The sequence below is a fragment of the Zosterops lateralis genome, assembly GCF_965231275.1.
Source record: "Zosterops lateralis genome assembly, chromosome: 14".
In the NCBI taxonomy this organism is placed as follows: Eukaryota; Metazoa; Chordata; class Aves; order Passeriformes; family Zosteropidae; genus Zosterops; species Zosterops lateralis.
The window spans coordinates 2,307,687-2,335,246 of record NC_139774.1 but is presented as its reverse complement, the minus strand read 5'-3'; the positions used below and the strand labels follow the sequence as shown (position 1 = coordinate 2,335,246).

At 52.9% G+C, this 27,560-nt stretch overlaps 5 protein-coding genes across 5 annotated transcripts; all 5 read left to right on the top strand.

The window, feature by feature from the left end:
• Window positions 1–1,931: 1,931 nt before the first annotated feature.
• On the top strand, window positions 1,932–4,419 carry LOC310914978 (protocadherin beta-15-like; the record flags this gene model as incomplete). Its single annotated transcript, XM_083871496.1, has 1 exon — window positions 1,932–4,419. Exon 1 carries the CDS (start codon window positions 1,972–1,974, stop codon window positions 4,417–4,419), a length of 2,448 nt encoding a protein of 815 aa, XP_083727622.1. The 5' UTR covers window positions 1,932–1,971.
• Window positions 4,420–8,166: 3,747 nt separating this feature from the next.
• On the top strand, window positions 8,167–11,090 carry LOC310915195 (protocadherin beta-15-like; the record flags this gene model as incomplete). The annotated part of the gene is made up of 1 exon (XM_083871906.1): window positions 8,167–11,090. One exon carries the CDS (start codon window positions 8,167–8,169, stop codon window positions 10,612–10,614), a length of 2,448 nt encoding a protein of 815 aa, XP_083728032.1. The 3' UTR covers window positions 10,615–11,090.
• A 2,410-nt stretch (window positions 11,091–13,500) lies between these two features.
• On the top strand, window positions 13,501–15,988 carry LOC310914977 (protocadherin beta-15-like; the record flags this gene model as incomplete). The annotated part of the gene is made up of 1 exon (XM_083871495.1): window positions 13,501–15,988. Exon 1 carries the CDS (start codon window positions 13,541–13,543, stop codon window positions 15,986–15,988), a length of 2,448 nt encoding a protein of 815 aa, XP_083727621.1. The 5' UTR covers window positions 13,501–13,540.
• Window positions 15,989–19,738: 3,750 nt separating this feature from the next.
• LOC310915194 (protocadherin beta-15-like) lies at window positions 19,739–22,670 on the top strand (the record flags this gene model as incomplete). Its single annotated transcript, XM_083871905.1, has 1 exon — window positions 19,739–22,670. The coding sequence occupies one exon, from the start codon at window positions 19,739–19,741 to the stop codon at window positions 22,184–22,186; it is 2,448 nt and encodes an 815-aa protein (XP_083728031.1). The 3' UTR covers window positions 22,187–22,670.
• A 2,402-nt stretch (window positions 22,671–25,072) lies between these two features.
• On the top strand, window positions 25,073–27,560 carry LOC310914976 (protocadherin beta-15-like; the record flags this gene model as incomplete). The annotated part of the gene is made up of 1 exon (XM_083871494.1): window positions 25,073–27,560. Exon 1 carries the CDS (start codon window positions 25,113–25,115, stop codon window positions 27,558–27,560), a length of 2,448 nt encoding a protein of 815 aa, XP_083727620.1. The 5' UTR covers window positions 25,073–25,112.

The window sequence follows — 27,560 nt, the reverse complement described above, 5'->3', positions numbered from 1 at the left end:
ATTTTCTGTTAATTCTAAGTAGGAATAGAAATTGTCAGCTTCTCCAACAACAGCAAGAAGAACATAAAAGAAAGTCAGGCTCTCACTCCAGAAGTGATCAAGTTCAGCTGTTTTGGTCATTTCTGATAGGCTTTGACGAGGGGATTAGCACTCCAGCTCTGATTGTGTCTCTCTTGATGTCCGACCAAACCATGACCCTCTTATTAATTGCTTTAACAAAATGGCACAACTGAGTAGACAAATGTCACACTTGCTAAAATGGCTCAAAGCCCTTTTTCCCAGCTCAGAAAAGCAAGGTAGTTCTGAATACTGTGTCCCTGTGTTCTTTCAGCATAGGATTATTTCTTCTGGGGTTTGGATGTGTCTGTCTGGGATGGGTGGGCTCTGTGTGTTACATTTTCTTCTCAGTATGTCTGTCTGTACAGCCGTTGTGTGTCTGCTGATGGTTCAGTAGTGCTGCCCAGTGAAACAGGGAATTTGTCCATCCAGCCATTGCAATGCTGGTAATTGCAGCTCTGCAGGGTAAAACCTTTTTTGACCCTGTGAGTACAGGTGTGTCATCCTCTTCAAGGAAGAGAGGAGCAGGAAAATGCACAACAAAATCTTCCCTTGGCCTATGTGAGGTTTTGGTTATCTGTCCCCATCCGATTGTCTTGGTCATACAGCAGCAGCAGATATGTTAGGGTAGGCTGTAACTGTAGGGTGTAATGAAAACTTATTCATTGTCTTTGTGTGCATGAAAACAGCACGTGTCCATCAAAGAGAATTTTCTAAAGATCGAATCAAGAAGAACATGAAAACAGGACTTGAGTTTTGTTTCCTCATTATTGTTTCTGAATTCAGTGGCTTCTTGTTGAGACTAAAAAGCTGTCCTTACAGGCTCATCTGCATTTGTGTTAGAGCAGTTGCATTCACATTTTTGCAGTTTCTTCTTCTACCCTCTAAGTGAGCATTATTTTGCTTGTTCCTCTGGAGAAGGACTGCCACCCCATCTATAATAACTGGCTGTATGAATGATGTCTGTGATGCATGGAATAATATGAAGGACTCCCTCACATTGTATTGTGCTGAAGTCGAACAGTTTGAGACAGCAAACTGCTATGCTTATGAGTCTAAGAATTGGAATAATATGTAGAAGTGAAATAAAGAGAAGACCCAGAATCCTTTCCAGGAGACAGAAGTTTTTGTATTGACGTTCTTTCTGGAAGAGCCCTGTGAATCCTTTTGAAAATTCTGCGAGCCTATTTCTGACTACGTCCCTTGACAGAAGCAGTATTGGGTGGGTGCACTTCCTGAATTTAGACATGCAGCCATTGGAGTGTTCATTGCCATGCCGGTGCTTCTACCCGAGCCCTACGCCAGCTCGGTTTCTCCTGCTGAGGGATGAGGCTCTGTCGTTGTGGGATGAGCCACCGCTTTAGGCTGGCCTGGGAAAAGCGGCGTTCCGTTCCTGCCCGCGGGTGTCGGGAAAGCTTTGGGATCGCGGGCCGGGGCGAGCGGCAGCGCGGGCTGCGGGCGGCGGCGGGTGCAGTCCCAGCGTGCACCGCTGGGTGGTGCCCTCGGCCAAGGCGGCGCCGAGCGGCTGCGGCAGCGGAGGCGGCCGAGCCCGGACCGGCCCGGCCCAGCCAAGATTAGACCAGCCCAACCCACCCCAGCCGAGCTTAGACCAGCGCAGCGCAGCCGAGCTTATACCGGCCCAGCGCAGAGCAGGTCAGTCCAGCGCAGAAGCTCAGCCGATTACAGGCTGAACCAAGTTAGACCAGCCCAGTTTAGCCGATCGGAGGTGGCAGCGGCTGCGGCGCCGAGCGCTGTCCCGTGTCACCGCCTGCCGGGACACCCCGGGTGCCTTTGGGACCGCAGGCGGAATCGGACAGAGCGAGGGAAGGCGCCCTCCCCGCACTTGGCCGCTTTCCGCGGGGAATCGCCGGGGACATCCGCCAGACCCACACCGACACCGGCCGGGGCCGCGCCATGGCGATCGCAAGGCAAGTGCTTTGTCTCTCTGCTTTCCTCTCGCTGCCGCTCGCTGGCAGAGCCGAGCCCATCCGCTACTCCGTAGCCGAGGAGGCGGAGAGCGGCTCGCTGGTGGGCAAGCTGGCGGAGGACGCGGGGCTGACGCCGGCGCAGCTGTCGGCTCGCCGCGCCCGCCTGGTGTCGGAGGACGGCCGGCAGCATTTTCGCTTAGACGGCGGCTCCGGCCGCCTCGTGGTGGCGGGGAGGCTGGACCGGGAGGAGCTGTGCGGCCAGGCCGGCACCTGCATGCTCCCCTTCGAGCTGCTGCTCGCCAGCCCCCTGCAGTTCTTTCGGGTCGAGGTGGCCCTGGAGGACATCAATGACCATTCGCCGGTTTTCCCTGACGAACGAGTCACTTTTGACATCCCGGAAACGAGCGAGCCAGGCTCACGTTTCCCTCTGGAGGTGGCTCAGGACCTCGATATTGGCAGCAACAGCATCCAGACATACAGCATTTCTCCTGAGAATGAGTATTTCAGTGTCTCTTATGGAAATCGGGGTGAGGGTGACCAATATCTTGAACTGGTGTTGGAAAAGGCACTAGACAGAGAGGAGCAGGCAGAGATTGTTTTCAGTCTTATTGCTGAAGATGGAGGCTCTCCTCCCAGGAGTGGCACAACTGAAGTGAAAATTGTCATTCTAGATGTAAATGACAATGCTCCTGTCTTCACACAAGAGCGTTACATTGGAAAGATTTTAGAGAACATGCCAGAAGGCTCTGTGGTTCTGACTGTGCTGGCAACTGACAAGGATGCAGGAGTTAATGGGGACATTTCCTATCAACTCAGCCAAGCAGTTGCACAGGTGGACTCAGCATTTGTGATTGATCCAATAACTGGTGAAATTAAACTCACAAAACCTCTGGACTTCGAGGCAGCAGAGACTCATGAGCTCCGCATAAGGGCCAGAGATGGTGGGGGCCTCTCAGCAATCTGCAAGGTGTTGGTGGAGGTGGTGGATGTGAATGACAATGCCCCAGAGCTGGTGGTGAGTTCCTTCAGCAGTCCCCTCCCCGAGAACACAGTGCCCGGCACCGTGGTTGCCCTGTTTTCGGTCAGGGACCGGGATTCTGGTGCCAACGGGCAGATCTCGTGTGCCCTGGAGGATCAGCTCTTCTTCTCCCTGCGGGCAGCCTATAAGAATTACTATGAGCTGGTGACGGTGAGCGCGCTGGACCGCGAGGAGAGGGCTCAGCACATCCTGAGTGTGACAGCAGCAGATGCGGGGTGGCCTCCTCTGACAAGCACGCAGACCTTCACGGTGGACATCTCGGATGTCAATGACAACGCGCCCGTCTTCAACCAGACGTCCTACACCATGTATGTGCGTGAGAACAACGTGCCCACGGTGTTTGTTGGAGCCGTCAGCGCTGCAGATGCTGACGTGGGGCTGAATGCCAAGGTGACCTATTCGCTGGCCCCAGTGCAAGGGGCAGAGCGGGCCTGGTGCTCGTGCATCTCGGTGAACTCTGAGAACGGACACGTGTTTGTGCTGCGGCCCCTGGACTACGAGCGCTTGAGGCAGACCCAGGTGACGGTCAGTGCCTCTGACGCGGGCTCTCCTCCCCTCAGAGCCAACGTCACCGTGCGCCTTGTGGTGCTGGACGAGAATGACAATGCCCCGCTGGTGCTGTACCCAGGCCAGGAGAGCAGCCCAGCCTCCAGTGAGCTGGTGCCCGTGTCGGCTGAGGCGGGCTACCTCATCACCAAAGTGGTGGCCGTCGACGCCGACTCGGGCCAGAACTCGTGGCTCTCCTACCACCTGCTGAGGGCCACCGAGCCCGGGCTGTTCTCGGTGGGTGTCCAAAGCGGGGAGGTGCGTCTGAGGAGGCCGGTGACAGACAGAGACGCCGTGAAGCAGAAGCTCGTTGTCCTGGTCAGAGACAACGGCAAGCCCCCACTGTCAGCCACCACAGCTCTGAGCGCACTCCTGCTCAAGGACTTCTCCGACGTGCGCCTCCCGCACAGCAGCCCGGCCACAGAGGAGCAGCAAGACTCCCTGACAACCTATTTAATCGTCTCCTTGGTCTTTGTCTCCCTGCTCTTCCTCATCTCCACCGTGGCCTTTGTGGCTCGCAAGGTGTGCAAGAGAAAGGAGCTGGAGGCCGGCCCTGTGCTTTATGGTGCCGACAACTTGCAGAGCAGCGTGGCCGATGCAGCTGCTGCAGGGACCCTGCCCCGCGCCTACTGCTACGAGATCAGCCTCACTACGGGCTCGGGCAACAGTGAGTTCAAATTCCTCAGGCCCATCCTCCCCAGCCTGCCACCACAGCACTGTGCCCCGGGCCAGGAGCCTGATGAGGGACAGGATTTCCCCTGTGTCCCTGTCAGCAGAGAGGACATGGCACCAATGGACAATGCTGGGACTCTGTCTGCAGGGCAGTTCAATGCTCTTTCCTTTAACTAGCTGGGGTCTGCAAAGACAGAGGCTTCAATGGTCATGGGAGGAGAGGATCCAGGCTGCAGCATGTGGCAACAGTTCGCCCAGAGAGGATATGTTCCCATTTAACATAGCCAATTTCCTGCAAATTCTAAGTCAGGATAGAAGTTTTCAGCTGCTCCAGCAGTAGCAAGAAGAAAATAAAAAATGTCAGGGTCTCAATCTGGCAGTAGTCTACTTTTGCTCTCTTATGGTCATTTTCCGTAGGCTTTGAGGAGGAGGTTAGCACTCCAGCTATGCTCTCTTGCTGTCAGAGCAGACCATGAACCTCCAATAATTGCTGTAACACAATGACACAATTGAGTAGACAAATGTCAAACTTCCTGAAATTGCCCAAAGTCCTATTTCCCAGCTCTGAAAAGCAAGGCAGTTCTGAATACTGTGTCATGATATTTTGTTAGCATAGGATTTTTCCTTCTGGGTTCTGGATTTCTCTGTCTGGGATGGGTAGGCTCTGTGTGTTATACTTTCTTCTCAGTATGTCTGTCTGTACAGCCATTGTGGACCTACAGATGCTTCAGTTGTGCTGCCCTGTGAAACAGGGAATTTGTCCCATCCAGCCATTGCAATGATGCCAATTCCAGCTCTGCAGGGTAAAAGGCTATTTTGACACTATGTGGACACTGGTGTCATCCTCTTCAAAGCAGAGAGGAGCAGGAAAATGCACAGCAAAATCTTCCCTTGGCCTATATGTGGCTTTGGTTATCTGTCCTTTTGAAATTGTCTTGGAAATAAAGCAGCAGCAGATGTGTTAGGTTTGGCTGTAACTGTTCAGTGTCATGAATACTTATTCATTGCCTTAATGTGTATGAGAACTCCACATGTCCATCAAAGAGAATTTTCTGAAGTAAGAATCAAGAAGAACCTGAAAACATGACATTGAGTTTTGTTTCCTGATTTTTCTTTCTGAATTCACTTGCTTCTTGTTGGGACTAGAAAGCTGTCCCTTCAAGATTGCCTATGTTTGTGTTAGAGCTTTTGCATTCCCATTGTTGCCCTTTCTCTTTCTATCCTCTAAAATGGTACTGAACATTGTTATCCTGTTTGACTAGAGAAGGACTGCCACCCCATCTATAATAACTGCTTGTTTAAATGATGTCTGTTATGCATGAAATATTCAGAAAGACTCCCTACCCTCACACTTTCTTGTGCTGAAGTTTTGGAGATTAACTTTGTAAACTGGTATGACTCTGAGTTTGAAAAATTGAAAGAAATATGTAGAATTGAAATAAAGAGAACACCTGAAATAGTGTTTTGGAGACAGAATTCTTTATAGACATGTTTTTTCTTGGAAAGCTCTGTCAAGGCTTTTCAAAATTCAGCAAGCATTTTTTCCCCTTGTCCTTTGACAGAAGCAATGTTGTGTGGGTGCAGTTCCTGAGTTTGGAGATGCAGCCAGGAGAGTGTTTGTTTGCATGCCCGCGCTGTTACACTGCCCTGTCCGTGTGCGGTTTGTCCTCCCAGCAATGCGGCTTGGTCGTTGTGGGCTGTTCAAATTCCTCAGGCCCATCCTCCCCAGCCTGCCACCACAGCACTGTGACACGGGCCAGGGCCCTGATGAGGGACAGGATTTCCCCTGTGTCCCTGTCAGCACAGAGGACATGGCCCCAGACAATGCTGGGACTCTGTCTGCAGGACAGTTCAATACTCTTTCCTTTAACTAGCTGGGGTTTGCACAGACAGAGGCTTCAATGGTCATGGTTGAAAGGGATCCAGGATGCTGCATGTGGCAATGCTTCTTCCAGAACAGATCTCTATTTCCAATTGGTATAACCAATTTTCTGTTAATTCTAAGTAGGAATAGAAATTGTCAGCTTCTCCAACAACAGCAAGAAGAACATAAAAGAAAGTCAGGCTCTCACTCCAGAAGTGATCAAGTTCAGCTGTTTTGGTCATTTCTGATAGGCTTTGACGAGGGGATTAGCACTCCAGCTCTGATTGTGTCTCTCTTGATGTCCGACCAAACCATGACCCTCTTATTAATTGCTTTAACAAAATGGCACAACTGAGTAGACAAATGTCACACTTGCTAAAATGGCTCAAAGCCCTTTTTCCCAGCTCAGAAAAGCAAGGTAGTTCTGAATACTGTGTCCCTGTGTTCTTTCAGCATAGGATTATTCCTTCTGGGGTTTGGATGTGTCTGTCTAGGATGGGTGGGCTCTGTGTGTTACATTTTCTCAGTATGTCTGTCTGTACAGCCATTGTGTGTCTGCTGATGGTTCAGTAGTGCTGCCCAGTGAAACAGGGAATTTGTCCATCCAGCCATTGCAATGCTGGTAATTGCAGCTCTGCAGGGTAAAACCTTTTTTGACCCTGTGAGTACAGGTGTGTCATCCTCTTCAAGGAAGAGAGGAGCAGGAAAATGCACAACAAAATCTTCCCTTGGCCTATGTGAGGTTTTGGTTATCTGTCCCCATCCGATTGTCTTGGTCATACAGCAGCAGCAGATATGTTAGGGTAGGCTGTAACTGTAGGGTGTAATGAAAACTTATTCATTGTCTTTGTGTGCATGAAAACAGCACGTGTCCATCAAAGAGAATTTTCTAAAGATCGAATCAAGAAGAACATGAAAACAGGACTTGAGTTTTGTTTCCTCATTATTGTTTCTGAATTCAGTGGCTTCTTGTTGAGACTAAAAAGCTGTCCTTACAGGCTCATCTGCATTTGTGTTAGAGCAGTTGCATTCACATTTTTGCAGTTTCTTCTTCTGCCCTCTAAGTGAGCATTATTTTGCTTGTTCCTCTGGAGAAGGACTGCCACCCCATCTATAATAACTGGCTGTTTGAATGATGTCTGTGATGCATGGAATAATATGAAGGACTCCCTCACATTGTATTGTGCTGAAGTCGAACAGTTTGAGACAGCAAACTGCTATGCTTATGAGTCTAAGAATTGGAATAATATGTAGAAGTGAAATAAAGAGAAGACCCAGAATCCTTTCCAGGAGACAGAAGTTTTTGTATTGACGTTCTTTCTGGAAGAGCCCTGTGAATCCTTTTGAAAATTCTGCGAGCCTATTTCTGACTACGTCCCTTGACAGAAGCAGTATTGGGTGGGTGCACTTCCTGAATTTAGACATGCAGCCATTGGAGTGTTCATTGCCATGCCGGTGCTTCTACCCGAGCCCTACGCCAGCTCGGTTTCTCCTGCTGAGGGATGAGGCTCTGTCGTTGTGGGCTGAGCCAATGCTTCAGGCTGGCCTGGGAAAAGCGGCGTTCCGTTCCTGCCCGCGGGTGTCGGGAAAGCTTTGGGATCGCGGGCCGGGGCGAGCGGCAGCGCGGGCTGCGGGCGGCGGCGGGTGCAGTCCCAGCGCGCACCGCTGGGTGGTGCCCTCGGCCAAGGCGGCGCCGAGCGGCTGCGGCAGCGGAGGCGGCCAAGCCCGGACCGGCCCAGCCCAGCCAAGATTAGACCAGCCCAGCGCAGCCGAGCTTAGACCAGCGCAGCGCAGAGCAGCTCAGTCCAGCGCAGAAGCTCAGCCGATCGCAGCCCGAAACAAGTTAGACCAGCCCAGTTTAGCCGGTCGGAGGTGGCAGCGGCTGCGGCGCCGAGCGCTGTCCCGTGTCACCCGCTGCCGGGACACCCCGGGTGCCTTTGGGACCGCCAGCGGAATCGGACAGAGCGAGGGAAGGCGCCCTCCCCGCACTTGGCCGCTTTCCGCGGGGAATCGCCGGGGACATCCGCCAGACCCACACCGACCCCGGCCGGGGCCGCGCCATGGCGATCGCAAGGCAAGTGCTTTGTCTCTCTGCTTTCCTCTCGCTGCCGCTCGCTGGCAGAGCCGAGCCCATCCGCTACTCCGTAGCCGAGGAGGCGGAGAGCGGCTCGCTGGTGGGCAAGCTGGCGGAGGACGCGGGGCTGACGCCGGCGCAGCTGTCGGCTCGCCGCGCCCGCCTGGTGTCGGAGGACGGCCGGCAGCATTTTCGCTTAGACGGCGGCTCCGGCCGCCTCGTGGTGGCGGGGAGGCTGGACCGGGAGGAGCTGTGCGGCCAGGCCGGCACCTGCATGCTCCCCTTCGAGCTGCTGCTCGCCAACCCCCTGCAGTTCTTTCGGGTCGAGGTGGCTCTGGAGGACATCAATGACCATTCGCCCGTTTTCCGAAAAGATAAAATCAGTTTTAGAATCCCGGAAACGAGCGATTCGGGCTCACGTTTCCCCCTGGAGGTGGCTCGGGACCTGGATATTGGCAGCAACAGCATCCAGACATACAGCATCTTTCCTGAGAATGAGTATTTCAGTGTCTCTTATGGAAGTCGAAGTAATGGTGACAAATATATTGAACTTGTTTTAGAAAAAGCACTAGATAGAGAGGAGCAGGCAGAGATGCATTTTGGGGTTATTGCTGTGGATGGAGGCTCTCCTCCCAAAAGTGGGACCGTTGAGATCTGTATTATCATTCTAGATGTAAATGACAATGCTCCCATATTCACACAAGAGCGTTACATTGGGAAGATGTTGGAGAACATGCCAGAAGGCTCTGTGGTTCTGACTGTGCTGGCAACTGATCAGGATGCAGGAGTAAATGGGAACGTTTCCTATGAACTCAGTGAAGCAGTGGAACAGAGTGACTCAGCATTTGTGATTGATCCAATAACTGGTGAAATTAAAATCACAAAACCCCTGGACTTTGAGGCAGCAGAGACTTATGAGCTCAGTGTGAGGGCCACAGATGGTGGGGGACTCTCAGCAATCTGCAAGGTGTTGGTGGAGGTGGTGGATGTGAATGACAATGTGCCAGAGCTGGTGGTGAGTTCCTTCAGCAGTCCCCTCCCCGAGAACACAGTGCCCGGCACCGTGGTTGCCCTGTTTTCGGTCAGGGACCGGGATTCTGGTGCCAACGGGCAGATCTCGTGTGCCCTGGAGGATCAGCTCTTCTTCTCCCTGCGGGCAGCCTATAAGAATTACTATGAGCTGGTGACGGTGAGCATGCTGGACCGTGAGGAGAGGGCTCAGCACATCCTGAGTGTGACAGCAGCAGATGCGGGGTGGCCTCCTCTGACAAGCACGCAGACCTTCACGGTGGACATCTCGGATGTCAATGACAACGCGCCCGTCTTCAACCAGACGTCCTACACCATGTATGTGCGTGAGAACAACGTGCCCACGGTGTTTGTTGGAGCCGTCAGCGCTGCAGATGCTGACGTGGGGCTGAATGCCAAGGTGACCTATTCGCTGGCCCCAGTGCAAGGGGCAGAGCGGGCCTGGTGCTCGTGCATCTCGGTGAACTCTGAGAACGGACACGTGTTTGTGCTGCGGCCCCTGGACTACGAGCGCTTGAGGCAGACCCAGGTGACGGTCAGTGCCTCTGACGCGGGCTCTCCTCCCCTCAGAGCCAACGTCACCGTGCGCCTTGTGGTGCTGGACGAGAATGACAATGCCCCGCTGGTGCTGTACCCAGGCCAGGAGAGCAGCCCAGCCTCCAGTGAGCTGGTGCCCGTGTCAGCTGAGGCGGGCTACCTCATCACCAAAGTGGTGGCCGTCGACGCCGACTCGGGCCAGAACTCGTGGCTCTCCTACCACCTGCTGAGGGCCACCGAGCCCGGGCTGTTCTCAGTGGGTGTCCAAAGCGGGGAGGTGCGTCTGAGGAGGCCGGTGACAGACAGAGACGCCGTGAAGCAGAAGCTCGTTGTCCTGGTCAGAGACAACGGCAAGCCCCCACTGTCAGCCACCGCAGCTCTGAGCGCACTCCTGCTCAAGGACTTCTCCGACATGCGCCTCCCGCACAGCAGCCCGGCCACAGAGGAGCAGCAAGACTCCCTGACAACCTATTTAATTGTCTCCTTGGTCTTTGTCTCCCTGCTCTTCCTCACCTCCATCGCGGCCTTTGTGGCTCGCAAGGCGTGTAAGAGAAAGGAGCTGGAGGCCGGCCCTGTGCTTTATGGTGCCGACAACTTGCAGAGCAGCCTGGCCGATGCAGCCGCTGCAGGGACCCTGCCCCGCGCCTACTGCTACGAGATCAGCCTCACTACGGGCTCGGGCAACAGCGAGTTCAAATTCCTCAGGCCCATCCTCCCCAGCCTGCCACCACAGCACTGTGCCCCGGGCCAGGAGCCTGATGAGGGACAGGATTTCCCCTGTGTCCCTGTCAGCGGAGAGGACATGGCACCAATGGACAATGCTGGGACTCTGTCTGCAGGGCAGTTCAATGCTCTTTCCTTTAACTAGCTGGGGTGTGTCCCAAACAGGGGCTTCAAGGCTTGTGGTAGAACTGGATTTAGGCTGAAAACTCTGGGAATCTTTCCTCTCGAAAAATCTGTATTTGCAATTGGTTTAATTAGCTTCCTGCAGATGGTCTTCAGAATAAACATCTTCTGCTCTAAAGCACATTGAAGGAAATAATGAAGCCAAAGTTCAATCATGTAATTAGTACTGGATTTCAGCTCTGGTACTGTTATTTTCAGCTGGCCTTACATATGTGATTAGCACTCACAGGTATGCTCTTGTTTCTCTTGCTGTCTAAAAAGACAGAGCATCTTTTTATTCTAAGCTTTTAGACAATTTCACTGTTAGCCAAGCAAATCATATCCTCATGAACCCGTTCTTCTAAAGAACAACTGTCACCCCATCTATGATAATTGGTTGTTTGAATGATGTCTGTGGTGCATGAAATCCTCGAAAATCCCTCACACTGTCTTCTGCTGATGTTGTATAGGTTAATGCTGTACATTGGTGAAAGTCTGAGTTAGAAACTGAAAAAAAAGTGTTAAACTGAAATAAAGAGAACACCCTGAATGCTTTTGTGAAAACAGAATTCTTTTTAGAGATGTTCTTTCTGGGAATGAAAGGCTTGTCAAAGTCTGCAAATCTTTTTTTCAATTTGTCCTTTGACTAAAGCACTGTTGGGTGGGTACAGTTCCTGAGTGTGGAGATGCGGCCAATAGAGCACTCATGGCCATACCTGTGCTGTTTACCACTGCCCTATCCATGGCTGTTTTTTCCTGCCAGGAAATGCAGCTTGGTCATTCTGGGCTAAGCCTGTGCTTCATGCTGCCCTGGGAAAAGCCTGTCTTTCCTTTAACTAGCTGGGGTCTGCACAGACAGAGGCTTCAATGGTCATGGGAGGCGGGGATCCAGGCTGCAGTGTTTGGCAGTGGTTCCTCCAGGGTATAGCTGTATTTTCAATTGGTATAACCAATGTCCCTTTAATTGTAAGTCAGCATAGAAGTTGTCAGCTTCTCCAACAACCGCAAGGAGAAAATAAAAGAAAGTCAGGCTCTTGCTCCAGCAGTAATGTAGTTCAGCTTTGTTTTGGTCATTTCTGATCAGATTCAAGAAGGGGATTAGCTCTCCAGCTATGCTCCTGTCTCTCTTCCTGTCCGACCAGTCCAGAGAACCTCTTATTAATTGCAATGACACAATGGCACAATTGCGTAGACAAATGTCAAATTTGCTGAAATGGCCCAAAGCCCTTTTTCCCAGCTCAGAAAAGCAAGGTAGTTCTGAATACTGTGTCATGATGTTCTTATAGCATAGGATTTTTCCTTCTGGGGTTTGGATGTCTCTGTCTGGGATGGGCGGGCTCTGTGTTGTGACACTTTCTTCGCAGCATGTCTGTCTGTACAGCCAGTGTGCATCTGCAGATGCTTCACAACTTCTGCCCAATGAAACAGAGAATTTGTCCCATCCAGCCATTGCAATGCTGGCAATTCAACCCCTGCAGAGTTAAAGACTGTTTTGACCCTATGAGTACAGGGATGTCATCCTCTTCAAGGCAGGGAGGAGCAGGGAAATGCACAGCAAAATCTTCATTTCGCCTTTGTTTGGGTTTTTGTTCTTTCCCCCTCTGTTTGTTATGGAAATAAAGCAACAGCAGATGTGTTAGTGTTGGCTATTACTGTAGAGAATCATAAAAACTTATTTATTGTCTTTGTGTGTGTGAAAAACTGCATGTACATCAAAAAGAATTTTCTGAAATTAGAATGAAGAAGAACGTGAAGACAGGACTTTGAATTGTGTTTTCTGATTCTTGTTTCTGATTTCAGTGGCTTCTTGATGAGACTAGAAAACTGTCCATAAAGGATTATCTCCATTAGTGTTAGAGCATTTATATTCCCATTTCTCCCCTTTCCCCTTCTACTCTTTGAAATGTACTGTTCACTGTACTGAGCCTGTTCCTCTAGAGAACGACTGCCACCCCATCTTTAATAACTGCTGGCTAGAATGATGTCTGTGATGCCTAAAATATTCAGAAAGCCTCCCTCACACTGCATTGTTCTGATGTTGTACATGAATCATTAAAAATTGGTAAAACCCTGAGTTTAGGACTGAAAAAATCTGATAGACTGAAATAAAGAGAACACCTTGACACCTTTTGTGGACACAGAATTATTTGTAGGGACAATTTTTCTGGGAAAGTAGCTTCAAGACCATTCAAAATTTTACAAGTGTTTTTCTTAGTTTGTCCCTTGACCAAAGCACTGTTGGATGGGTATAGTTCCTGGCTGTGGAGATGCAGTCAAATACAGTGTTCATTGGCATGCCGTGCTGTCAGCATCCCACAATCCCTGCTCGGATTTTTCAAGTGAGGGATGAAGCTCTGTAGTTCTGGGCTGAGCCTCCGCTGTGGGCTGGCCTGGGAAAAGCGGCGTTCCATTCCTGCCCGCGGGTGTCGGGAAAGCTTTGGGATCGCGGGCCGGGGCGAGCGGCAGCGCGGGCTGCGGGCGGCGGCGGGTGCAGTCCCAGCGCGCACCGCTGGGTGGTGCCCTCGGCCAAGGCGGCGCCGAGCGGCTGCGGCAGCGGAGGCGGCCGAGCCCGGACCGGCCCAGCCCAGCCAAGATTAGACCAGCCCAGCGCAGCCGAGTTTATACCGGCCCAGCGCAGCAAAAAGCAGCTTAGACCAGCGCAGAAGCTCAGCCGATTACAGGCTGAACCAAGTTAGACCAGCCCAGTTTAGCCGGTCGGAGGTGGCAGCGGCTGCGGCGCCGAGCGCTGTCCCGTGTCACCCGCTGCCGGGACACCCCGGGTGCCTTTGGGACCGCCAGCGGAATCGGACACAGCGAGGGAAGGCGCCCTCCCCGCACTTGGCCGCTTTCCGCGGGGAATCGCCGGGGACATCCGCCAGACCCACACCGACACCGGCCGGGGCCGCGCCATGGCGATCGCAAGGCAAGTGCTTTGTCTCTCTGCTTTCCTCTCGCTGCCGCTCGCTGGCAGAGCCGAGCCCATCCGCTACTCCGTAGCCGAGGAGGCGGAGAGCGGCTCGCTGGTGGGCAAGCTGGCGGAGGACGCGGGGCTGACGCCGGCGCAGCTGTCGGCTCGCCGCGCCCGCCTGGTGTCGGAGGACGGCCGGCAGCATTTTCGCTTAGACGGCGGCTCCGGCCGCCTCGTGGTGGCGGGGAGGCTGGACCGGGAGGAGCTGTGCGGCCAGGCCGGCACCTGCATGCTCCCCTTCGAGCTGCTGCTCGCCAACCCCCTGCAGTTCTTTCGGGTCGAGGTGGCCCTGGAGGACATCAATGACCATTCGCCGGTTTTCCGAAAAGAAAAAGTCAGTTTTAGAATCCCGGAAACGAGTGACCCGGGTTCTCGTTTCCCACTGGAGCTGGCCCAGGACCTCGATATTGGCAGCAACAGCATCCAAATGTACAGCATCTCTCCTAAGAACGAGTACTTTAGTGTCTCCTATGGAAGTCGGGCTGAGGATGACCAATATCTTGAACTGGTGTTGGAAAAGGCACTAGACAGGGAGGAGCAGGCAGAGATGGATTTCAGTGTGATTGCTGAAGATGGGGGTTCGCCTCCCAGGAGTGGCAGTACTCAAGTCAAAATTGTCATTCTAGATGTAAATGACAATGCTCCAGTATTCACCCAAGAGCGTTACATTGGAAAGACTTTAGAGAACATGCCAGAAGGCTCTGTGATTCTGACTGTGCTGGCAACTGATCAGGATGCAGGAGTTAATGGGGACATTTCTTATGAACTAATCCAAGCAGGTGGAAAAAGTGACTCAGCATTTGTGATTGATCCAATAACTGGTGAAATTAAACTCACAAGACCTCTGGACTTTGAGGATTCAGTGCGTCATGAACTCCGTGTGAGAGCCACAGATGGTGGGGGCCTCTCAGCAATCTGCAAGGTGTTGGTGGAGGTGGTGGATGTGAATGACAATGCCCCAGAGCTGGTGGTGAGTTCCTTCAGCAGTCCCCTCCCCGAGAACACAGTGCCCGGCACCGTGGTTGCCCTGTTTTCGGTCAGGGACCGGGATTCTGGTGCCAACGGGCAGATCTCGTGTGCCCTGGAGGATCAGCTCTTCTTCTCCCTGCGGGCAGCCTATAAGAATTACTATGAGCTGGTGACGGTGAGCGCGCTGGACCGCGAGGAGAGGGCTCAGCACATCCTGAGTGTGACAGCAGCAGATGCGGGGTGGCCTCCTCTGACAAGCACGCAGACCTTCACGGTGGACATCTCGGATGTCAATGACAACGCGCCCGTCTTCAACCAGACGTCCTACACCATGTATGTGCGTGAGAACAACGTGCCCACGGTGTTTGTTGGAGCCGTCAGCGCTGCAGATGCTGACGTGGGGCTGAATGCCAAGGTGACCTATTCGCTGGCCCCAGTGCAAGGGGCAGAGCGGGCCTGGTGCTCGTGCATCTCGGTGAACTCTGAGAACGGACACGTGTTTGTGCTGCGGCCCCTGGACTACGAGCGCTTGAGGCAGACCCAGGTGACGGTCAGTGCCTCTGACGCGGGCTCTCCTCCCCTCAGAGCCAACGTCACCGTGCGCCTTGTGGTGCTGGACGAGAATGACAATGCCCCGCTGGTGCTGTACCCAGGCCAGGAGAGCAGCCCAGCCTCCAGTGAGCTGGTGCCCGTGTCGGCTGAGGCGGGCTACCTCATCACCAAAGTGGTGGCCGTCGACGCCGACTCGGGCCAGAACTCGTGGCTCTCCTACCACCTGCTGAGGGCCACCGAGCCCGGGCTGTTCTCGGTGGGTGTCCAAAGCGGGGAGGTGCGTCTGAGGAGGCCGGTGACAGACAGAGACGCCGTGAAGCAGAAGCTCGTTGTCCTGGTCAGAGACAACGGCAAGCCCCCACTGTCAGCCACCACAGCTCTGAGCGCACTCCTGCTCAAGGACTTCTCCGACGTGCGCCTCCCGCACAGCAGCCCGGCCACAGAGGAGCAGCAAGACTCCCTGACAACCTATTTAATCGTCTCCTTGGTCTTTGTCTCCCTGCTCTTCCTCATCTCCACCGTGGCCTTTGTGGCTCGCAAGGTGTGCAAGAGAAAGGAGCTGGAGGCCGGCCCTGTGCTTTATGGTGCCGACAACTTGCAGAGCAGCGTGGCCGATGCAGCTGCTGCAGGGACCCTGCCCCGCGCCTACTGCTACGAGATCAGCCTCACTACGGGCTCGGGCAACAGTGAGTTCAAATTCCTCAGGCCCATCCTCCCCAGCCTGCCACCACAGCACTGTGCCCCGGGCCAGGAGCCTGATGAGGGACAGGATTTCCCCTGTGTCCCTGTCAGCAGAGAGGACATGGCACCAATGGACAATGCTGGGACTCTGTCTGCAGGGCAGTTCAATGCTCTTTCCTTTAACTAGCTGGGGTCTGCAAAGACAGAGGCTTCAATGGTCATGGGAGGAGAGGATCCAGGCTGCAGCATGTGGCAACAGTTCGCCCAGAGAGGATATGTTCCCATTTAACATAGCCAATTTCCTGCAAATTCTAAGTCAGGATAGAAGTTTTCAGCTGCTCCAGCAGTAGCAAGAAGAAAATAAAAAATGTCAGGGTCTCAATCTGGCAGTAGTCTACTTTTGCTCTCTTATGGTCATTTTCCGTAGGCTTTGAGGAGGAGGTTAGCACTCCAGCTATGCTCTCTTGCTGTCAGAGCAGACCATGAACCTCCAATAATTGCTGTAACACAATGACACAATTGAGTAGACAAATGTCAAACTTCCTGAAATTGCCCAAAGTCCTATTTCCCAGCTCTGAAAAGCAAGGCAGTTCTGAATACTGTGTCATGATATTTTGTTAGCATAGGATTTTTCCTTCTGGGTTCTGGATTTCTCTGTCTGGGATGGGTAGGCTCTGTGTGTTATACTTTCTTCTCAGTATGTCTGTCTGTACAGCCATTGTGGACCTACAGATGCTTCAGTTGTGCTGCCCTGTGAAACAGGGAATTTGTCCCATCCAGCCATTGCAATGATGCCAATTCCAGCTCTGCAGGGTAAAAGGCTATTTTGACACTATGTGGACACTGGTGTCATCCTCTTCAAAGCAGAGAGGAGCAGGAAAATGCACAGCAAAATCTTCCCTTGGCCTATATGTGGCTTTGGTTATCTGTCCTTTTGAAATTGTCTTGGAAATAAAGCAGCAGCAGATGTGTTAGGTTTGGCTGTAACTGTTCAGTGTCATGAATACTTATTCATTGCCTTAATGTGTATGAGAACTCCACATGTCCATCAAAGAGAATTTTCTGAAGTAAGAATCAAGAAGAACCTGAAAACATGACATTGAGTTTTGTTTCCTGATTTTTCTTTCTGAATTCACTTGCTTCTTGTTGGGACTAGAAAGCTGTCCCTTCAAGATTGCCTATGTTTGTGTTAGAGCTTTTGCATTCCCATTGTTGCCCTTTCTCTTTCTATCCTCTAAAATGGTACTGAACATTGTTATCCTGTTTGACTAGAGAAGGACTGCCACCCCATCTATAATAACTGCTTGTTTAAATGATGTCTGTTATGCATGAAATATTCAGAAAGACTCCCTACCCTCACACTTTCTTGTGCTGAAGTTTTGGAGATTAACTTTGTAAACTGGTATGACTCTGAGTTTGAAAAATTGAAAGAAATATGTAGAATTGAAATAAAGAGAACACCTGAAATAGTGTTTTGGAGACAGAATTCTTTATAGACATGTTTTTTCTTGGAAAGCTCTGTCAAGGCTTTTCAAAATTCAGCAAGCATTTTTTCCCCTTGTCCTTTGACAGAAGCAATGTTGTGTGGGTGCAGTTCCTGAGTTTGGAGATGCAGCCGGGAGAGTGTTTGTTTGCATGCCCGCGCTGTTACACTGCCCTGTCCGTGTGCGGTTTGTCCTCCCAGCAATGCGGCTTGGTCGTTGTGGGCTGTTCAAATTCCTCAGGCCCATCCTCCCCAGCCTGCCACCACAGCACTGTGACACGGGCCAGGGCCCTGATGAGGGACAGGATTTCCCCTGTGTCCCTGTCAGCACAGAGGACATGGCCCCAGACAATGCTGGGACTCTGTCTGCAGGACAGTTCAATACTCTTTCCTTTAACTAGCTGGGGTTTGCACAGACAGAGGCTTCAATGGTCATGGTTGAAAGGGATCCAGGATGCTGCATGTGGCAATGCTTCTTCCAGAACAGATCTCTATTTCCAATTGGTATAACCAATTTTCTGTTAATTCTAAGTAGGAATAGAAATTGTCAGCTTCTCCAACAACAGCAAGAAGAACATAAAAGAAAGTCAGGCTCTCACTCCAGAAGTGATCAAGTTCAGCTGTTTTGGTCATTTCTGATAGGCTTTGACGAGGGGATTAGCACTCCAGCTCTGATTGTGTCTCTCTTGATGTCCGACCAAACCATGACCCTCTTATTAATTGCTTTAACAAAATGGCACAACTGAGTAGACAAATGTCACACTTGCTAAAATGGCTCAAAGCCCTTTTTCCCAGCTCAGAAAAGCAAGGTAGTTCTGAATACTGTGTCCCTGTGTTCTTTCAGCATAGGATTATTCCTTCTGGGGTTTGGATGTGTCTGTCTAGGATGGGTGGGCTCTGTGTGTTACATTTTCTTCTCAGTATGTCTGTCTGTACAGCCATTGTGTGTCTGCTGATGGTTCAGTAGTGCTGCCCAGTGAAACAGGGAATTTGTCCATCCAGCCATTGCAATGCTGGTAATTGCAGCTCTGCAGGGTAAAACCTTTTTTGACCCTGTGAGTACAGGTGTGTCATCCTCTTCAAGGAAGAGAGGAGCAGGAAAATGCACAACAAAATCTTCCCTTGGCCTATGTGAGGTTTTGGTTATCTGTCCCCATCCGATTGTCTTGGTCATACAGCAGCAGCAGATATGTTAGGGTAGGCTGTAACTGTAGGGTGTAATGAAAACTTATTCATTGTCTTTGTGTGCATGAAAACAGCACGTGTCCATCAAAGAGAATTTTCTAAAGATCGAATCAAGAAGAACATGAAAACAGGACTTGAGTTTTGTTTCCTCATTATTGTTTCTGAATTCAGTGGCTTCTTGTTGAGACTAAAAAGCTGTCCTTACAGGCTCATCTGCATTTGTGTTAGAGCAGTTGCATTCACATTTTTGCAGTTTCTTCTTCTGCCCTCTAAGTGAGCATTATTTTGCTTGTTCCTCTGGAGAAGGACTGCCACCCCATCTATAATAACTGGCTGTTTGAATGATGTCTGTGATGCATGGAATAATATGAAGGACTCCCTCACATTGTATTGTGCTGAAGTCGAACAGTTTGAGACAGCAAACTGCTATGCTTATGAGTCTAAGAATTGGAATAATATGTAGAAGTGAAATAAAGAGAAGACCCAGAATCCTTTCCAGGAGACAGAAGTTTTTGTATTGACGTTCTTTCTGGAAGAGCCCTGTGAATCCTTTTGAAAATTCTGCGAGCCTATTTCTGACTACGTCCCTTGACAGAAGCAGTATTGGGTGGGTGCACTTCCTGAATTTAGACATGCAGCCATTGGAGTGTTCATTGCCATGCCGGTGCTTCTACCCGAGCCCTACGCCAGCTCGGTTTCTCCTGCTGAGGGATGAGGCTCTGTCGTTGTGGGCTGAGCCAATGCTTCAGGCTGGCCTGGGAAAAGCGGCGTTCCGTTCCTGCCCGCGGGTGTCGGGAAAGCTTTGGGATCGCGGGCCGGGGCGAGCGGCAGCGCGGGCTGCGGGCGGCGGCGGGTGCAGTCCCAGCGCGCACCGCTGGGTGGTGCCCTCGGCCAAGGCGGCGCCGAGCGGCTGCGGCAGCGGAGGCGGCCAAGCCCGGACCGGCCCAGCCCAGCCAAGATTAGACCAGCCCAGCGCAGCCGAGCTTAGACCAGCGCAGCGCAGAGCAGCTCAGTCCAGCGCAGAAGCTCAGCCGATCGCAGCCCGAAACAAGTTAGACCAGCCCAGTTTAGCCGGTCGGAGGTGGCAGCGGCTGCGGCGCCGAGCGCTGTCCCGTGTCACCCGCTGCCGGGACACCCCGGGTGCCTTTGGGACCGCCAGCGGAATCGGACAGAGCGAGGGAAGGCGCCCTCCCCGCACTTGGCCGCTTTCCGCGGGGAATCGCCGGGGACATCCGCCAGACCCACACCGACCCCGGCCGGGGCCGCGCCATGGCGATCGCAAGGCAAGTGCTTTGTCTCTCTGCTTTCCTCTCGCTGCCGCTCGCTGGCAGAGCCGAGCCCATCCGCTACTCCGTAGCCGAGGAGGCGGAGAGCGGCTCGCTGGTGGGCAAGCTGGCGGAGGACGCGGGGCTGACGCCGGCGCAGCTGTCGGCTCGCCGCGCCCGCCTGGTGTCGGAGGACGGCCGGCAGCATTTTCGCTTAGACGGCGGCTCCGGCCGCCTCGTGGTGGCGGGGAGGCTGGACCGGGAGGAGCTGTGCGGCCAGGCCGGCACCTGCATGCTCCCCTTCGAGCTGCTGCTCGCCAACCCCCTGCAGTTCTTTCGGGTCGAGGTGGCTCTGGAGGACATCAATGACCATTCGCCCGTTTTCCGAAAAGATAAAATCAGTTTTAGAATCCCGGAAACGAGCGATTCGGGCTCACGTTTCCCCCTGGAGGTGGCTCGGGACCTGGATATTGGCAGCAACAGCATCCAGACATACAGCATCTTTCCTGAGAATGAGTATTTCAGTGTCTCTTATGGAAGTCGAAGTAATGGTGACAAATATATTGAACTTGTTTTAGAAAAAGCACTAGATAGAGAGGAGCAGGCAGAGATGCATTTTGGGGTTATTGCTGTGGATGGAGGCTCTCCTCCCAAAAGTGGGACCGTTGAGATCTGTATTATCATTCTAGATGTAAATGACAATGCTCCCATATTCACACAAGAGCGTTACATTGGGAAGATGTTGGAGAACATGCCAGAAGGCTCTGTGGTTCTGACTGTGCTGGCAACTGATCAGGATGCAGGAGTAAATGGGAACGTTTCCTATGAACTCAGTGAAGCAGTGGAACAGAGTGACTCAGCATTTGTGATTGATCCAATAACTGGTGAAATTAAAATCACAAAACCCCTGGACTTTGAGGCAGCAGAGACTTATGAGCTCAGTGTGAGGGCCACAGATGGTGGGGGACTCTCAGCAATCTGCAAGGTGTTGGTGGAGGTGGTGGATGTGAATGACAATGTGCCAGAGCTGGTGGTGAGTTCCTTCAGCAGTCCCCTCCCCGAGAACACAGTGCCCGGCACCGTGGTTGCCCTGTTTTCGGTCAGGGACCGGGATTCTGGTGCCAACGGGCAGATCTCGTGTGCCCTGGAGGATCAGCTCTTCTTCTCCCTGCGGGCAGCCTATAAGAATTACTATGAGCTGGTGACGGTGAGCATGCTGGACCGTGAGGAGAGGGCTCAGCACATCCTGAGTGTGACAGCAGCAGATGCGGGGTGGCCTCCTCTGACAAGCACGCAGACCTTCACGGTGGACATCTCGGATGTCAATGACAACGCGCCCGTCTTCAACCAGACGTCCTACACCATGTATGTGCGTGAGAACAACGTGCCCACGGTGTTTGTTGGAGCCGTCAGCGCTGCAGATGCTGACGTGGGGCTGAATGCCAAGGTGACCTATTCGCTGGCCCCAGTGCAAGGGGCAGAGCGGGCCTGGTGCTCGTGCATCTCGGTGAACTCTGAGAACGGACACGTGTTTGTGCTGCGGCCCCTGGACTACGAGCGCTTGAGGCAGACCCAGGTGACGGTCAGTGCCTCTGACGCGGGCTCTCCTCCCCTCAGAGCCAACGTCACCGTGCGCCTTGTGGTGCTGGACGAGAATGACAATGCCCCGCTGGTGCTGTACCCAGGCCAGGAGAGCAGCCCAGCCTCCAGTGAGCTGGTGCCCGTGTCAGCTGAGGCGGGCTACCTCATCACCAAAGTGGTGGCCGTCGACGCCGACTCGGGCCAGAACTCGTGGCTCTCCTACCACCTGCTGAGGGCCACCGAGCCCGGGCTGTTCTCAGTGGGTGTCCAAAGCGGGGAGGTGCGTCTGAGGAGGCCGGTGACAGACAGAGACGCCGTGAAGCAGAAGCTCGTTGTCCTGGTCAGAGACAACGGCAAGCCCCCACTGTCAGCCACCGCAGCTCTGAGCGCACTCCTGCTCAAGGACTTCTCCGACATGCGCCTCCCGCACAGCAGCCCGGCCACAGAGGAGCAGCAAGACTCCCTGACAACCTATTTAATTGTCTCCTTGGTCTTTGTCTCCCTGCTCTTCCTCACCTCCATCGCGGCCTTTGTGGCTCGCAAGGCGTGTAAGAGAAAGGAGCTGGAGGCCGGCCCTGTGCTTTATGGTGCCGACAACTTGCAGAGCAGCCTGGCCGATGCAGCCGCTGCAGGGACCCTGCCCCGCGCCTACTGCTACGAGATCAGCCTCACTACGGGCTCGGGCAACAGCGAGTTCAAATTCCTCAGGCCCATCCTCCCCAGCCTGCCACCACAGCACTGTGCCCCGGGCCAGGAGCCTGATGAGGGACAGGATTTCCCCTGTGTCCCTGTCAGCGGAGAGGACATGGCACCAATGGACAATGCTGGGACTCTGTCTGCAGGGCAGTTCAATGCTCTTTCCTTTAACTAGCTGGGGTGTGTCCCAAACAGGGGCTTCAAGGCTTGTGGTAGAACTGGATTTAGGCTGAAAACTCTGGGAATCTTTCCTCTCGAAAAATCTGTATTTGCAATTGGTTTAATTAGCTTCCTGCAGATGGTCTTCAGAATAAACATCTTCTGCTCTAAAGCACATTGAAGGAAATAATGAAGCCAAAGTTCAATCATGTAATTAGTACTGGATTTCAGCTCTGGTACTGTTATTTTCAGCTGGCCTTACATATGTGATTAGCACTCACAGGTATGCTCTTGTTTCTCTTGCTGTCTAAAAAGACAGAGCATCTTTTTATTCTAAGCTTTTAGACAATTTCACTGTTAGCCAAGCAAATCATATCCTCATGAACCCGTTCTTCTAAAGAACAACTGTCACCCCATCTATGATAATTGGTTGTTTGAATGATGTCTGTGGTGCATGAAATCCTCGAAAATCCCTCACACTGTCTTCTGCTGATGTTGTATAGGTTAATGCTGTACATTGGTGAAAGTCTGAGTTAGAAACTGAAAAAAAAGTGTTAAACTGAAATAAAGAGAACACCCTGAATGCTTTTGTGAAAACAGAATTCTTTTTAGAGATGTTCTTTCTGGGAATGAAAGGCTTGTCAAAGTCTGCAAATCTTTTTTTCAATTTGTCCTTTGACTAAAGCACTGTTGGGTGGGTACAGTTCCTGAGTGTGGAGATGCGGCCAATAGAGCACTCATGGCCATACCTGTGCTGTTTACCACTGCCCTATCCATGGCTGTTTTTTCCTGCCAGGAAATGCAGCTTGGTCATTCTGGGCTAAGCCTGTGCTTCATGCTGCCCTGGGAAAAGCCTGTCTTTCCTTTAACTAGCTGGGGTCTGCACAGACAGAGGCTTCAATGGTCATGGGAGGCGGGGATCCAGGCTGCAGTGTTTGGCAGTGGTTCCTCCAGGGTATAGCTGTATTTTCAATTGGTATAACCAATGTCCCTTTAATTGTAAGTCAGCATAGAAGTTGTCAGCTTCTCCAACAACCGCAAGGAGAAAATAAAAGAAAGTCAGGCTCTTGCTCCAGCAGTAATGTAGTTCAGCTTTGTTTTGGTCATTTCTGATCAGATTCAAGAAGGGGATTAGCTCTCCAGCTATGCTCCTGTCTCTCTTCCTGTCCGACCAGTCCAGAGAACCTCTTATTAATTGCAATGACACAATGGCACAATTGCGTAGACAAATGTCAAATTTGCTGAAATGGCCCAAAGCCCTTTTTCCCAGCTCAGAAAAGCAAGGTAGTTCTGAATACTGTGTCATGATGTTCTTATAGCATAGGATTTTTCCTTCTGGGGTTTGGATGTCTCTGTCTGGGATGGGCGGGCTCTGTGTTGTGACACTTTCTTCGCAGCATGTCTGTCTGTACAGCCAGTGTGCATCTGCAGATGCTTCACAACTTCTGCCCAATGAAACAGAGAATTTGTCCCATCCAGCCATTGCAATGCTGGCAATTCAACCCCTGCAGAGTTAAAGACTGTTTTGACCCTATGAGTACAGGGATGTCATCCTCTTCAAGGCAGGGAGGAGCAGGGAAATGCACAGCAAAATCTTCATTTCGCCTTTGTTTGGGTTTTTGTTCTTTCCCCCTCTGTTTGTTATGGAAATAAAGCAACAGCAGATGTGTTAGTGTTGGCTATTACTGTAGAGAATCATAAAAACTTATTTATTGTCTTTGTGTGTGTGAAAAACTGCATGTACATCAAAAAGAATTTTCTGAAATTAGAATGAAGAAGAACGTGAAGACAGGACTTTGAATTGTGTTTTCTGATTCTTGTTTCTGATTTCAGTGGCTTCTTGATGAGACTAGAAAACTGTCCATAAAGGATTATCTCCATTAGTGTTAGAGCATTTATATTCCCATTTCTCCCCTTTCCCCTTCTACTCTTTGAAATGTACTGTTCACTGTACTGAGCCTGTTCCTCTAGAGAACGACTGCCACCCCATCTTTAATAACTGCTGGCTAGAATGATGTCTGTGATGCCTAAAATATTCAGAAAGCCTCCCTCACACTGCATTGTTCTGATGTTGTACATGAATCATTAAAAATTGGTAAAACCCTGAGTTTAGGACTGAAAAAATCTGATAGACTGAAATAAAGAGAACACCTTGACACCTTTTGTGGACACAGAATTATTTGTAGGGACAATTTTTCTGGGAAAGTAGCTTCAAGACCATTCAAAATTTTACAAGTGTTTTTCTTAGTTTGTCCCTTGACCAAAGCACTGTTGGATGGGTATAGTTCCTGGCTGTGGAGATGCAGTCAAATACAGTGTTCATTGGCATGCCGTGCTGTCAGCATCCCACAATCCCTGCTCGGATTTTTCAAGTGAGGGATGAAGCTCTGTAGTTCTGGGCTGAGCCTCCGCTGTGGGCTGGCCTGGGAAAAGCGGCGTTCCATTCCTGCCCGCGGGTGTCGGGAAAGCTTTGGGATCGCGGGCCGGGGCGAGCGGCAGCGCGGGCTGCGGGCGGCGGCGGGTGCAGTCCCAGCGCGCACCGCTGGGTGGTGCCCTCGGCCAAGGCGGCGCCGAGCGGCTGCGGCAGCGGAGGCGGCCGAGCCCGGACCGGCCCAGCCCAGCCAAGATTAGACCAGCCCAGCGCAGCCGAGTTTATACCGGCCCAGCGCAGCAAAAAGCAGCTTAGACCAGCGCAGAAGCTCAGCCGATTACAGGCTGAACCAAGTTAGACCAGCCCAGTTTAGCCGGTCGGAGGTGGCAGCGGCTGCGGCGCCGAGCGCTGTCCCGTGTCACCCGCTGCCGGGACACCCCGGGTGCCTTTGGGACCGCCAGCGGAATCGGACACAGCGAGGGAAGGCGCCCTCCCCGCACTTGGCCGCTTTCCGCGGGGAATCGCCGGGGACATCCGCCAGACCCACACCGACACCGGCCGGGGCCGCGCCATGGCGATCGCAAGGCAAGTGCTTTGTCTCTCTGCTTTCCTCTCGCTGCCGCTCGCTGGCAGAGCCGAGCCCATCCGCTACTCCGTAGCCGAGGAGGCGGAGAGCGGCTCGCTGGTGGGCAAGCTGGCGGAGGACGCGGGGCTGACGCCGGCGCAGCTGTCGGCTCGCCGCGCCCGCCTGGTGTCGGAGGACGGCCGGCAGCATTTTCGCTTAGACGGCGGCTCCGGCCGCCTCGTGGTGGCGGGGAGGCTGGACCGGGAGGAGCTGTGCGGCCAGGCCGGCACCTGCATGCTCCCCTTCGAGCTGCTGCTCGCCAACCCCCTGCAGTTCTTTCGGGTCGAAGTGGCCCTGGAGGACATCAATGACCATTCGCCGGTTTTCCGAAAAGAAAAAGTCAGTTTTAGAATCCCGGAAACGAGTGACCCGGGTTCTCGTTTCCCACTGGAGCTGGCCCAGGACCTCGATATTGGCAGCAACAGCATCCAAATGTACAGCATCTCTCCTAAGAACGAGTACTTTAGTGTCTCCTATGGAAGTCGGGCTGAGGATGACCAATATCTTGAACTGGTGTTGGAAAAGGCACTAGACAGGGAGGAGCAGGCAGAGATGGATTTCAGTGTGATTGCTGAAGATGGGGGTTCGCCTCCCAGGAGTGGCAGTACTCAAGTCAAAATTGTCATTCTAGATGTAAATGACAATGCTCCAGTATTCACCCAAGAGCGTTACATTGGAAAGACTTTAGAGAACATGCCAGAAGGCTCTGTGATTCTGACTGTGCTGGCAACTGATCAGGATGCAGGAGTTAATGGGGACATTTCTTATGAACTAATCCAAGCAGGTGGAAAAAGTGACTCAGCATTTGTGATTGATCCAATAACTGGTGAAATTAAACTCACAAGACCTCTGGACTTTGAGGATTCAGTGCGTCATGAACTCCGTGTGAGAGCCACAGATGGTGGGGGCCTCTCAGCAATCTGCAAGGTGTTGGTGGAGGTGGTGGATGTGAATGACAATGCCCCAGAGCTGGTGGTGAGTTCCTTCAGCAGTCCCCTCCCCGAGAACACAGTGCCCGGCACCGTGGTTGCCCTGTTTTCGGTCAGGGACCGGGATTCTGGTGCCAACGGGCAGATCTCGTGTGCCCTGGAGGATCAGCTCTTCTTCTCCCTGCGGGCAGCCTATAAGAATTACTATGAGCTGGTGACGGTGAGCGCGCTGGACCGCGAGGAGAGGGCTCAGCACATCCTGAGTGTGACAGCAGCAGATGCGGGGTGGCCTCCTCTGACAAGCACGCAGACCTTCACGGTGGACATCTCGGATGTCAATGACAACGCGCCCGTCTTCAACCAGACGTCCTACACCATGTATGTGCGTGAGAACAACGTGCCCACGGTGTTTGTTGGAGCCGTCAGCGCTGCAGATGCTGACGTGGGGCTGAATGCCAAGGTGACCTATTCGCTGGCCCCAGTGCAAGGGGCAGAGCGGGCCTGGTGCTCGTGCATCTCGGTGAACTCTGAGAACGGACACGTGTTTGTGCTGCGGCCCCTGGACTACGAGCGCTTGAGGCAGACCCAGGTGACGGTCAGTGCCTCTGACGCGGGCTCTCCTCCCCTCAGAGCCAACGTCACCGTGCGCCTTGTGGTGCTGGACGAGAATGACAATGCCCCGCTGGTGCTGTACCCAGGCCAGGAGAGCAGCCCAGCCTCCAGTGAGCTGGTGCCCGTGTCGGCTGAGGCGGGCTACCTCATCACCAAAGTGGTGGCCGTCGACGCCGACTCGGGCCAGAACTCGTGGCTCTCCTACCACCTGCTGAGGGCCACCGAGCCCGGGCTGTTCTCGGTGGGTGTCCAAAGCGGGGAGGTGCGTCTGAGGAGGCCGGTGACAGACAGAGACGCCGTGAAGCAGAAGCTCGTTGTCCTGGTCAGAGACAACGGCAAGCCCCCACTGTCAGCCACCGCAGCTCTGAGCGCACTCCTGCTCAAGGACTTCTCCGACGTGCGCCTCCCGCACAGCAGCCCGGCCACAGAGGAGCAGCAAGACTCCCTGACAACCTATTTAATCGTCTCCTTGGTCTTTGTCTCCCTGCTCTTCCTCATCTCCACCGTGGCCTTTGTGGCTCGCAAGGTGTGCAAGAGAAAGGAGCTGGAGGCCGGCCCTGTGCTTTATGGTGCCGACAACTTGCCGAGCGGCCTGGCCGATGCAGCCACTGCAGGGACCCTGCCCCGCGCCTACTGCTACGAGATCAGCCTCACTACGGGCTCGGGCAACAGCGAGTTCAAATTCCTCAGGCCCATCCTCCCCAGCCTGCCACCACAGCACTGTGCCCCGGGCCAGGAGCCTGATGAGGGGCAGGATTTCCCCTGTGTCCCTGTCAGCGGAGAGGACATGGCACCAATGGACAATGCTGGGACTCTGTCTGCAGGACAGTTCAATGCTCTTTCCTTTAACTAG